A 12,688-nucleotide genomic window follows, 5' to 3' on the forward strand; every position below is an offset into this window, starting at 1 on the left:
TGATTATTTCTCTTGTATGTACCACTATCTGTTTACTAAACCCTTCCATAACAAATCTTATATAACCCAAATTTCAGCTCAATAGATCAAAATTATTCCACATATTCTGCTCTTAAAGAATTATTTCTTAAATAATATTACTTAACCCTTCATACAAGATGCTTGGTATGTACTTAAAAGTCATTTAAATGATTCCTACAGAGTCAAAAGCACACTTGCTTAGCATTCACTCTCAGTTGCAAACAATGATTTCTAGATTATATAAGAAAGGCAATCATACTTACCAATAAACCTATTGAAGTTAAACTAATATTAAGTTCTTGGTTATGAAGTCCAAAGCTACCTGCAACATCTACAACTATTTGCAGGCAAGTGCAAGGCATTGTTGGTAGAAAATCTGTCACAACCAACTGAAGACACTGGAATGCCGTTCGTATCAAGGATTCTCTGAAAATACAAAAGAAAATCTATACTCATGTATTTAAGAGAAATGGAAGGAAAAATACATACATTATAATAACTTGAACAAATCAAAATTTTATCTTAAAATTGGAAGAAAATCTTCCCTAACACAGTACTCATACAGTACTTCAACATTTACATAAATGTAAAAAAGATATGTCCCTTGGACTGCAAGGAGATCCAACCAGTCCATCCTAAAGGAGATCAGTCCTGGGTGTTCATTGGAAGGACTGATGCTGAAGCTGAAACGCCAATACTTTGGCCACCTCATGCGAAGAGTTGACTCATTGGAAAAGACCCTGATGCCAGGAAAGATTGAGGGCAGGAGGAGAAGGGGACAACAGAAGACGAGATGGCTGGATGGCATCACTGACTCGATGGACATGAGTTTGAGTAAACTCCGGGAGCTGGTGATGGACAGGGAGGCCTGGCATGCTGCGATTCATGGGGTCACAAAGAGTCGGACACGACTGAGCGACTGAACTGAACTTACTGAAAAAAGATATGCTTACTTAAAATAATTAACCAATAAAAATTAAGAAGCTCATGAGAATCAGAAAAACTGTAAACTAAAAAGAGAAAATATGTATTAATACCATATTATTTTTATTCTGCATCAACTAGCCAAACAAAATTTAGACATTGAATGAGAAAGGGAAAGTTTATTTGATGCATTTTTATTTTAAGAACCTTGTATTCATGTATAAATGACAAAGAAATAGCAATTTTTCCATCCTTCCAAAATAAAAGTGAGCCCTAATGATTCCCTACAGCCACTTGGGAGTAGGGTAAGGAAAACTATTTTAGATCATAATCTTAAGCAAAAAAGGCATACATAAAAAATTAATGATCATTTCATAATTTTAGGCAGAATTCCCTTTTCCTATTACCTTTTGGATGTTAATTTTAAACACTTACCCTTGATCATTTCTGATTGCTCCCATAACTCCCAGCACTAATGGCCATCCAGGCCCAAGACTGTCTCCTTGACTCTGAAGAATCTGCAGCACACACTCTAATTGCTTGAGTCGTATATCTGGATGATTAATATTGGACATCTCCTTTAATGGGTTCAATAAAAGCAACTGCAGCCTCTGAAGAGAAGGTAAGAAGCTAATCAGAGAAGTTCCAGAACATAGAAAGGTTCTGCTATTGTCTTTCAAGTTTAAACTCACCTTCACTCAGACTGCAATGGTAAAAAGAAATTTTTTTGGAAAATAAACATCAAAAATGATTTCTCTAACAGTAACCATTAGGATTATCTTGTCATCTTTAAAAAAAAATAATAATTTAATTAACTTATTTATTTTGGCTGTCCTGGGCCTTCGTGGCCGTTCGGGCTTTTCTCTAGCTGCGGCGTGAAGGGGCTCCTCTCCAGTTTCAGGGCACGGCCTCCTCACTGTGGTGGCCTCTCTTGTTCAGAGCATGGGCTCTAGAACACACGGGCTTCAGTAGCTGCAGCGTGTGGGCCCAGCAGTCCCAGCTCCCACACTCTAGAGCGCAGGCTCAACAGCTGTGGCACGTGAGCTTGGTTTCTCTGCAGCATGTGAGATCTTCCCAGATCAGGGATTGAAACCGTGTCTCCTGCATTGGCAGGCGAATTCTTTACCACTGAGCCACCAGGAAGCCCCGTAAGTCTTTTTAAAGTTTTTATGTTTTGGCCACACAAGTAAGATATGGGAGCTTAGTTCCCCAACCAAGGATGGAACCCACCCCTCCTGCATTAGAAGCACGGATTCCCAACCACTGGACTTCAGGGAAGTCCCTAAGTCTTATATTTTAATAACAGAAAATAAAAATCTGCCTTCAAGATACTATATTTCAGAATAAATAGGGAATAACCTGATGTTAAAAGGTATTAAAGTTACAGATCTATATACAAATGAATCTCACTATAGAAAATATACCTCTATATATTTAGCTCTATTTGGAGAGAAGAAAACAATTCCCAATTTCTAAAATTAACTTTCATTTTTTACTCTATTAATATGTACCACATGCATTTAAATTTAAAAGTCTCAATACTGCTAAAAATGAACTAGTAGACAAAGATGACACAAAACCACAAAACTTTTTTACTGTTAAAAAGTGCAAAGAGCACTTTATTCTACTCCTTTAGCATTTGAAAGCACTTGTTTATTTTTTTTTCTCTCCAAGGATTCATTTATTTGGCTCACTGACTGAACAAACATATTAAGCTCTTACCATGTGCCAGGTATTAAGCTGGATGCTGAGAATATATACATGAAAAGGGCTTTACAAAAAAATCAGATTGCAATAGGAAAAAAATATGCAATCACTAAAATGTAAGCTATAAAAATTAAGAAACTTTTCTGTCTTGTACATCATTCTGTTATAAGAGTTAAAACATCGCCTGGCATACAGTACATACCCAATGATTATCTGCTGAGGAATCTGTAGAGTACGCCCACATACAATACAGTAAGATAGTAAGGGCAATGTGAGTGGCTGTTAGATGCCTCACTCCAACTCCATCTTTAAACAAAACTTTGGCAGACTTTTAAAAAACTGTATAAGATATATGTGAATGATTATGGGAGTCAGGAAAAAGGATGCACAACAAAAGAAAACTCTGAAAGTATAAAATAACCTTTAAAATTATCTAAAAATAAAAGTCTACTTTATTGTGCTTGCCTCTTCTGCCACTTGCTTCTCCCCACGTAAGGGCTTCCCAGGTGGCACGACAGTAAAGAATCCACCTGCCAATGCAGGAGATGCAGGTTCAATCCCTGGGAAGGGAATGTCCCCTGGAGGAGGTCATGGCAACCCGCTCCAGTATTCTGGCCTGGAAAACTCCATGGACAGAGGACCTTGGAGGGCTACAGCCCATGGGACTGCAGAGAGCTGGACATGGCTGAGTGACTAAGCACAGAGGGTAATGAGCAGGGGGAAGAAAAGAGAAAAAGAAGACAGGTAAGGACCAAAGGGAAAGAGGCTAATAAAGCATGAAGCCTCAGCACTGCATGAAGAAGGAAACTTCTAGATGGGAAGACCAATTCTAGGTAATTTATTACTTTAGTTTAGTGCTATTACAAGAAAATTTTTTAAAAATTTAACATAGATAATCCTGAAAATCCAGGATTATCAACCTTCTGTAAGAGATCCATGGCCTACAAGTAAAGTTACATATGGGAGAGGATGACTTTAAGTGCTTTTAAAAAAGGTTCTTTTTTTTACCTGGTTTTGTGAAAGTGGAGGATCATGGTTAAATGTTAATCCTGCTTTTATAAGTGAAGTTAAGGCTTCTGCTCCCCATTCTCTCATTCGAGAGTTTGGATGCTGGCACACCTAAGGGTATATACATGTTGAACAAAAATTAATCTTTAATTTGTATACTTAAGCTATACATCACACATTAATTTATGAAAAACTACAACATCGCATTTCCTACTCTTCCACATTTAAAAAGTCATATAAAATGTTTGTCAATAAGGGTTGAAGAAAATATGAAAATATATAAAATGTAAGTAAGCTTACCTTCTGAATAAAAGGCAAGAGGAAGCAATAAAGAGATAGAAGATAAAAGATGAAACTAAACAACTCACAGAAAAGAAAGGATTTCATAAAAGTAAATGTCAGCAGGGTAAACAGAAGAAGCAGACACTGAAGTTCCTCATCTGGTCGACTTCATAATCAAACACTTGGCTAAAATTTTAAAACATACTTTTGCCATTTGATGAGAATTCCATAATGAAGAAATGTGCATATATTCTTTAATAGCTCATAAAGATAATCCCAATAAAATGGAAGGAAAAAGAAAAAGGACCTTTTTTTTTTTTACTAAGAACAGCACCCTTCTCAGATTACTAAAATAATATGAAACAATGAGGGCAACCAAAACCTAAACTGCTCATAGACAGGTATTCGGTAGAAGCAGCTGTCAGTAAGAAGCACCTAATCATTCAGATTCACTCAAGTCTGAATACAAACCCAGACAAAACTCCCGGGCATGATCTGTAATTAGTGATACTGAGAAGGTTTTTCCCTTTTGTAGAAATGTTACCTCATAATCACAGGAAAGTCTGTAAAGGAGCAGTGTCTAGCACTAAGTCTCAGTCCTAATTGCCTTGAAGTTTTAGAACCAGCTGAAGCTGAGGGGATCAAAAGATTATATAATAAAAGAAAGGGGACCCAAACTAACAGGTGAAGGAGACATCAGAGATTTCATTGATACATCACTCATTTTTAGTCATAAAGTTTTCAACCTATTTCTTCACCAAAATGATTACTATAAACTTTAGTTCCTGATAAAATATACAGAGAGAAGTACAAGAAAAAACGTTAATACTGATTTTTCTTATGGTTATACAGAATCATTAATTCACTGTGTATGTCATTATTATAAACAAAAAGTAAATATAATAATTAAGAAACAGAGGTTACCTCAAGTAGATGGCCAGTTAGAGGTCTCCATAGAATTTCTATTCGGTGCATGTTAACTAGACCAGTTTCTAACAATTTGGCAACAGCAAAAAGAGATGGTTCCTAGAAGAAAAACATAATATTTTTTTATATCACAAGGAGAACTTGAGTATTTCAACTTAAAATAAAACTGAGAATACTGTGAAGAGCATGACTATAAATATACTTGATTAATTTGAAATAAATGACATAACCTCAGTAATCATGTGACAAGCCTTTCAGTCCACTCTCAAGTATCTAAAAAGTGTTAGTTGCTCAGCTATGTCCAACTCTTTGCAACCTCATAACTGTAGCCTGCCAGAGGGCTCCTTTGTCCACAGAATTCTCCAGGCAAGATACTGGAGTGAGTAGCCGTTCCCGTCTCCGCGGGATCTTCCTAACCTAGGGATCGAACCTGGGTCTCCTGCATTGCAGATGTATTCTTTACCATCTGAGCCACCAGGGAAACCTCAAGTATCCAGCATGACTCCTAATCGAAAAATTTAGTTGGGAAGAGACTGCTTTAGTGGGGAAGCCTTGAAAATCCAAAAACTATACCAGACACACAGAATGTGTGTCTTCTGACCAAAAGGAAAGAATTTTGCTATGAACTGAATTGTGATCCGCCCCTCCCCACCCTCCACCACTGCTCCCAAACTTTGTAAGAAGGTAATGCGGGTCAAATGAGGTCCTAAGGGTGGGGCCCCAATACATTACTTTTAACATCCTCGTAAGAAGAGACAACACAGAGCTTGCGAGCTTATAAGTGCACTCCGTTTCCCTCTTCTTTCCCTCCCTTTCCCTCTCTCCCTACCATGTAGGGACACAGTAAGAAGTCAGGCATCTTTCAATCCGGAAGAGAGTCTACACAAGAGCTGACCACGCTAGCACCCTGATTTTGGACTTCTACCTTCTAGAACTATGAGAAACTTAATTTCCATAGTTTAAATTATCCCGTCTATGGTATTTTGTTATGGCATGCTGAGCTAACTAACATACATTCTTACTAGTAAAGTCTTCAAGTGCTTAGGTTTTATGTGTGAATATCAGGAAAAATGAAAAAAAAAAAAAAAAAGAAGACAACAGACACCAGGGATAAGAACTATGATGTCGAGGGGGAGGAGGTAAAGGCTGTCAGTTTAGACTCTAATAAAAAAGCTGCAGAGAGAGAAGACAAACCACTTTTCTCAGTCACTGGCATTTCAGTAACAGAAAGGGAACCAGTGTACTTCATAAATGGCTGAATTACTCAGTCCATGTGTTAGAAGAACAGTTTCAGTAAAAAGTTCAAAGGGCAACTATCTCTAATCCAATATTAATAGAGATAGTAAAATATACTTAAATGTAGACTAAGCTGACTAGAATTAGAATTTTTTTGATAAACAGCTGTAGTACTTCAAATGGAGACAATGCACTGGAAAAAACAGAAGCCAACTAAAATTTAAAAAGTAAATTATGAGCATAATTTTATAATTTTTAAGTAAAAGGATTTTGTAATTACTCTATATAAAACTGTACTGATTTTACAGTACTGATAAAAATCTAAAATGGAAATGTGTGAAATTATCTTTCTTTTTCAGTAAAAACTGTTGAACAAGCACCCTGGGGTTTTAAGAAAAGTGTGGTCAGGTTGACTCTTCCTGCCTGTGCTAACACTATAAGTACCCTAAAAATTAGTGTAGTAGAAAGAAATGCATCATTCTAGAGACAATATGATACAGTAGTTAAGACTGATGCCTATGAATTTTTAACATCTCAACACGACCACTTAATAGCTATGTAACCTTGAGTAACTTTTTTTTTGTTGAAGTATAGCTGATACTAGTTTCAGGTGTACAACATAAAGTTTCAAAATTTTTACCTCTTAATTCCCTTATCTTATTTTGTCCCTTCCACCTTTCCTCTCTCTGTGGATCTGTTTCATTATATTAGCTTTTTTATTTTTAGATCCACATACACGTGACAATAAATAATATCTGTCTTTCTCTGACTTATTTTACTAAAAGCATAATATTCTCCAGGTCCATCCATGTTGCTGCAAACAGCAAAAGTTCACTCCATTTTGTGCTTTTTTAATCTATAAAATGGAGATAATAATATACCGAAATGACCTCTCATGTTAGAAAGTGCCTGGCACATAGTAAGTCCCTATAAATGTTGCCCAGTATTATTTCCTCCTTTCCCTACTCTTTAGTCTAATGAGGATACACAGGAATCACACAGCGTTTAAAAGTATATGTCCAGACCTCATACCCAAAGAGTCTTGTATCCATGAAGCTTGGTATGTGGTCCTAACTTGCATTTTTAAAAAGTGCTATACCTGACTTAGATGCACACAAAAGTTAAAGCCACAAGTGAAGTGGTTATAATAATGGAACTCTGGAATAAGACATAAGTGGATTCAAATCCAAGCTCCACCAATTACTAAATAGGTGACCCCAAGCAGGGTATTTAAGCTATTTTTATATTTTATCTCTAAAAAGCAGTTACTACTATTGAACCTGACAGAATTGTTTTAAATGATTAAACAGAAATACTTAAGTTAGTATCTGACATACAACAAAGATAGCAGCTGTTTTCTTATTTCTGCTGTTGATATACTCAGTTTGGTAGCATGCCTGCACAAGTGTCATCAACATTGTCCCCTTCTAAGGAAGAATTTGCAGGCTTTACCATCAGCTACCTCCCTCAACACATTAGCACAAATTCCTGAAATGAGGACCAAAAATGAGATGACTGGTGACTTTAAAACCACATCTTAAAGGACTATGATGTATAGTTTACTCCCTAAGCTATTTAACTCACTCAGAATAGCTGATATTGATAAACTATTTCGACTCTCTCACCACCTTATCTGCCACACTGTCCATTAGCCAAGTGGTTTACATGCTCTTTGAAAATAGAAATTTCCTTTATATTTTCTAGCAGAGTGTCATGTACAGAGTAAATATAATGTACTTTGTTGAGTGAATACATAAATTCTCAAGTCATTACCATATAAACTTACTCAGATTCAATTAAGGCATCTATTAAAAATATTACATTGTTAAGAATTAATCTTAAGAATGTAGGATTACATCCTTAAGAATGTATTAAGAATTTGATTACTTCACTGTATATTATCCTTGCCTTGATTTGGAGCAAACTATAACAGATATTTTCAAACACCTGCGTGTTTATATAATTCTCTAAGTATGTACCATAATATACAAAATTTTGCTCTTTAAGATCTTTTTGGCTAATCTTTAAATGACTCACATGAGCCAAGATGACAAGCTACAATACACAGGATTATAATTAAGGATTAAGCAAATAATGTAATTTTAGGTCCTACAGTTGGATGTTAAATAAACCACAAGCTGCATTCTCTGCTTTTCTAACCATTTTCTTAGTAACTTCACTTTCTTGTAAATGGTCCAACTAATATATTTATTCATCTTAAAATGTAGAGAGCATTTTAAATAATTTCTAAGGTATCAGTAAACCCAAATATTCTTGTGTTTTCCAAGTTTAACAGAAAATGGTAGAGTATAGGAAGAAATGTTCTCAAAAGTATTGCTTGATTCATTTAATCAATAAGCAAAGCAAAAATTTAATTTTCAAGGTAGGGAGAGTCATTACTCTCAGAAAGAAAGGACTAGCTCCTTAATTTCCATCCCATGAAGGCAAAAGAAACTGAGACATATTTTCCTTGATTTAAAACTTGTATTGCCACAACCATAAACTGTAATCATTAGGATTACTAATTTGTGGAGCACATTTATAAATGTGGTGTTCAATTTTTCTTTATAGAAATATTTTTTAGAATATTCAGCACACAAGTGGACATGATTTAAAATCATGATACATTCTGGCACCAGAAAAGCCAACTACTGGCACACACCACAAGCCAAAGAGCATCCTCTTCACTCTCCCTTCAAAAAACCACCACAAATATAAGAACCCAAAGGAGCAGGGCTAGCCCACAAGGTGTGGTTCCCACTTGTAAAACACTAAGATCCTAATGAATATACACTGTATTCAACAAAATAATGTACCATATTTAACACAGAAAAGGAAGAATATCACACCTTATTATTTCCATAGGCCATATCCATGGCTTCTAAGGATAAGGAACAAAGTGCATTTATTAAATGGTGCAATGATACGTCATCAAGATACCTAAAATAAAAATGAAGAAATAAGATATTCTCATCTAAAATATACAGCTAACAATAATGTTTGTATCAATTTTAAAAACTGACTCTTACTGTGAGCTTTCAAACAGTCTTGAAAGTATATTGGAAATCACTGGTAAATCTGTCATCACTGCTGTTGTTAGCACCTAAGAGAAGAAGAAAATTAAATGTAACATATAAACATTCTGCAAAATACTAACTGAGTAAGAATGACTAGAGCTTACTGTACTGGGCCCCTCAACAGCTCTCCCAGGTTTCAAGGCACCACCACTACTAGGTTTTAATCCCAGAATCCATACAAGATGCTGTAAAATTAAAAAAAAAAAAAATCAGAACACAGAAATCTATAAACTTACAAAAATTCCAATAACTAAAACTAAAAATCAGACTAGGTATCTAATAACTAAATTGAAATCAGTAATTAACATTCATACAAAATACTCGCTACATCAAGCATAGGCAGCAGAACAGGCCATTATGAGAGACATCCCATCACTTCATATAATGTGAGCCATGTCTGTTTTCTTTTTCCGACCTGCCCTTTTTCATACTTACTGCCTATTCAGGCCTGCCCAAAGCACCGACAGGCACTGAGGAGTTTAACTGATAGCACCTGATGAAACAACACTGGCCTCTGACCCAGAGGCCACAACATACCTGCAGAGTTGCCAAGACAAGCTGCCATGATGTCCCGAGAACAGCCCCGTGGCAGTGTGCCAAGTTAAGTAAAGTCCTCATACACTGGATATTTTTGGAAGTCAGCTATATTAAAAAAGGATATATTTGCAAGAACTGTTATGCATTCTCAAAAATTATAAGCTTATAAAAAGTACTATCATATTCAAATATTTTCTAATAAAAAACAAAAATTTTAAGAAAAGAGGCTTGGATGATTTTGTACAGAACAAATTCATTTGCTTAAAAACTGTGTTGTCACAGTTGGTTACAACAATGTCACTCTATATCTAATTTCTTCTAAAAGTATCATTCAGATAAAAGAAAGAAAATAAGTATAATGACAAATTTTGAGAAACACACAAAAAAGGTACAAAAGGTTTCCTTGATAGTTAATTGGTATTAACTGGTTACCTAACAAAGAAAAAGTACTTTACCATTACTGTCCCTTGAGGCTGGACTGCTAGCGGTTGACCCACTGCGACAACTTGCTGGTGAGATTCACTTGATGGACTGATCATCATAACACTCTGGCCCTGGATGGAATATGCTAGAACACAAAGAAAAACCTAAGTAATTAAATATACTTTTCATACTGTACTCAAAGCAATGTTATATTTTAGAACATTAATTTGATCAAACTAAGTTCAACTATGACATTTATTTAATTACCTATTATCCATATGTAAACATTTTAAAAACTCAAGAGGTGCAAAAAAAAAAACAAGTTAAGCAAATATTTAATTTTCTAAATAAGTTTAACAAATTATAAAACTTTGATAATTGCCTCACAAGTAAAACAGAATTCAAGACACTTAGTATTTTAAACATACATTCCCAGTAAACTTTTCTACTTAGAGACCAATACTCACATTTTTAGTTTGAAAACTGAACAGCACATTGAAATTTACCTATATTACATGTAACAAACTTGAATGTTTCTAAGTATTCAACAAGAAAAAAATATTTTTTGAATGTCAACTTAATCTAAGTGGTGGCAAATATTACCATTCTACTAGTTCTATTAAAAAAAACAAAAACAAAAAAACTCAACCATTCCCATTTCAGCAGTATGCTAAAGTTTACAAATGACTTTCAGATACATCTTCTTTTATCCTTGTAATTATTATTTAAAATTGGTATTATTCTCCCTACTCCTACCTCCATTGTTTTAATAAGATAGAAGAAACTGAGGCTCAGGGACATTAACTTCTCGCAGAAGTCTGAGTCAGGGAGTAGGAAAAAAAGAGGCTTGAAATCAGAATTTCTATAATCTATTCTCTTCACTATGTCACCCCACATGATGAACAGAACTCTAAAGAAGCTGAAATCTTACATTTGTTGGAAAGTGTGGCTGCAGTGGTGGTATTCAACACAGTAAGAGCATAATGGGGAGGCAGGGAACCTTTGCATATTGCAGTTATAAAGGCATCTCTTGAAGTTACAAGGCCCAGTCTTCCACAAAGAGCAGCCATAGTCAACTCAGCTTTTAAAATATTCTCAGTAGCAGCTTCATCTGTGCTGAAAAGATGAAGTATTTTATTTAGTATGATTATTTTTAGGTATGCTGCCAAATGAAATTAGGTAGTCAGGAAAGTTTTAAGAAAATCTATTTTAAAAACTCAAAATCAATCTTCTTTAAGGAATTAACTAATAAATGTCTGAAAATTTGAACTGGATAAAAGCAATTTATGACACACATTCATTATCAGAGAAAACAGTCAAGAACTCAAAGATATAACTTAAAAATATCAAGCATTTTAAAATCAGCAAATTCCATGATTCTGAAGAAAAACATCAAAGAAACTGATTAATATAATATCTTAATTTTAAGCAGTAAAGCTTAAAATGAAAAGGGCATTCTGTAATTTTTGGACTGTATTTTCCATTATAACGTAATGGAAGAGGGGGATGGCAGAAAAATAATAATATTCTATAAACATAAAAAACTAGTATTAGGAAACAATTCTCAGGATAAATTTAAATACACACTTTAAAATTGTTTGTTGCTCCTCTTTTTTTTTTTTTAACCTGCCACACGCAATATAAAACTTAAAAGACTTAATACCTGGCATCAAGGAGGAGTGACAGGGCAGCAAGCAGACCACACCAGCAGGCATTCACCATTTCTTCCCAAACAGCTCTACTAACTTAAAGGAAACACACACAGTATTTAATAATTACAAATGTCACAGCGCTTGACAACACGTCAAATTCTAAAACCCCCCTCATCACTTGATAATATAGCAAATATTCAAAAAACAATTTTGTTGTTAAATACTAAAGCTATAACCTTTAATATATATCTGAATAAATGAAAATTTTAAAACCATACCAGTTTCAGGATTCAAGAAATCTTTTTTTTTTTTTTGCCACATCACGTGGTTTGTGGGATCTTAGTTCCTAACCACTGGGCCGCCACAGAATTCCCAAGAAGTCTTAAAACTAAGTTGTCTTAAAATATCAATAATAAGATCTTTCTATATACTGACTGATACCTTTAAAATATACATTTAAATCAGTTCCTACTCCCTTCCGTTTGGCCAAACTTTCAGCCTATGCAACCAGCTGGCAGTGTAAAACTGTAATAAGCAAGCTCAGCCAAGAGACTGGTTATACACAGTGGAAATCATGCAAATGAGTAAACACATGAGTAAAATAGGATCAAGTTTCTCACTGTTGGAGAAGGAAATACCAAAAATGGCAAGTTAAAAGTACATCATGTAGCATTAAACTAGAATTGGAAAAACTGGGTGTGTCCTTATGCTATTTAAAATAGATATATATATTTTTTAATGTACAGGAATGTGTGCTCATATATGTGCATATTTCCTATTCAAGTAGCAGGAAGCATATCTAGTGTCCATGCATTAGTTTATAAACACTGCACTCTACTAAAATGAACTAGGGCTCCCTGGAAAAATAACTTATCCCTGGATTATACAAGAAAA

At 34.9% G+C, this 12,688-nt stretch overlaps 1 protein-coding gene across 6 annotated transcripts in view; it reads right to left on the reverse strand.

The window, feature by feature from the left end:
- Positions 1–12,688, reverse strand: part of MON2 (MON2 homolog, regulator of endosome-to-Golgi trafficking) — a 113,917-nt gene that overhangs the window by 44,760 nt on the left and 56,469 nt on the right. For all 6 annotated transcript variants that reach the window (XM_020891350.2, XM_020891349.2, XM_070454670.1 and 3 more), the window contains 11 exons: positions 11,806–11,887; positions 11,074–11,258; positions 10,175–10,287; positions 9,720–9,824; positions 9,287–9,367; positions 9,135–9,208; positions 8,955–9,045; positions 4,867–4,968; positions 3,661–3,771; positions 1,381–1,556; positions 285–447 (listed from right to left, as the gene is read on the reverse strand). In XM_020891350.2, coding sequence (XP_020747009.2) covers positions 285–447; positions 1,381–1,556; positions 3,661–3,771; positions 4,867–4,968; positions 8,955–9,045; positions 9,135–9,208; positions 9,287–9,367; positions 9,720–9,824; positions 10,175–10,287; positions 11,074–11,258; positions 11,806–11,887 — 1,283 coding nt within the window. The remainder of the gene's footprint in view (positions 1–284; positions 448–1,380; positions 1,557–3,660; positions 3,772–4,866; positions 4,969–8,954; positions 9,046–9,134; positions 9,209–9,286; positions 9,368–9,719; positions 9,825–10,174; positions 10,288–11,073; positions 11,259–11,805; positions 11,888–12,688) is intronic.

The sequence above is a fragment of the Odocoileus virginianus genome, chromosome 24 (genome assembly GCF_023699985.2).
Source record: "Odocoileus virginianus isolate 20LAN1187 ecotype Illinois chromosome 24, Ovbor_1.2, whole genome shotgun sequence".
Taxonomy (NCBI): domain Eukaryota; kingdom Metazoa; phylum Chordata; class Mammalia; order Artiodactyla; family Cervidae; genus Odocoileus; species Odocoileus virginianus.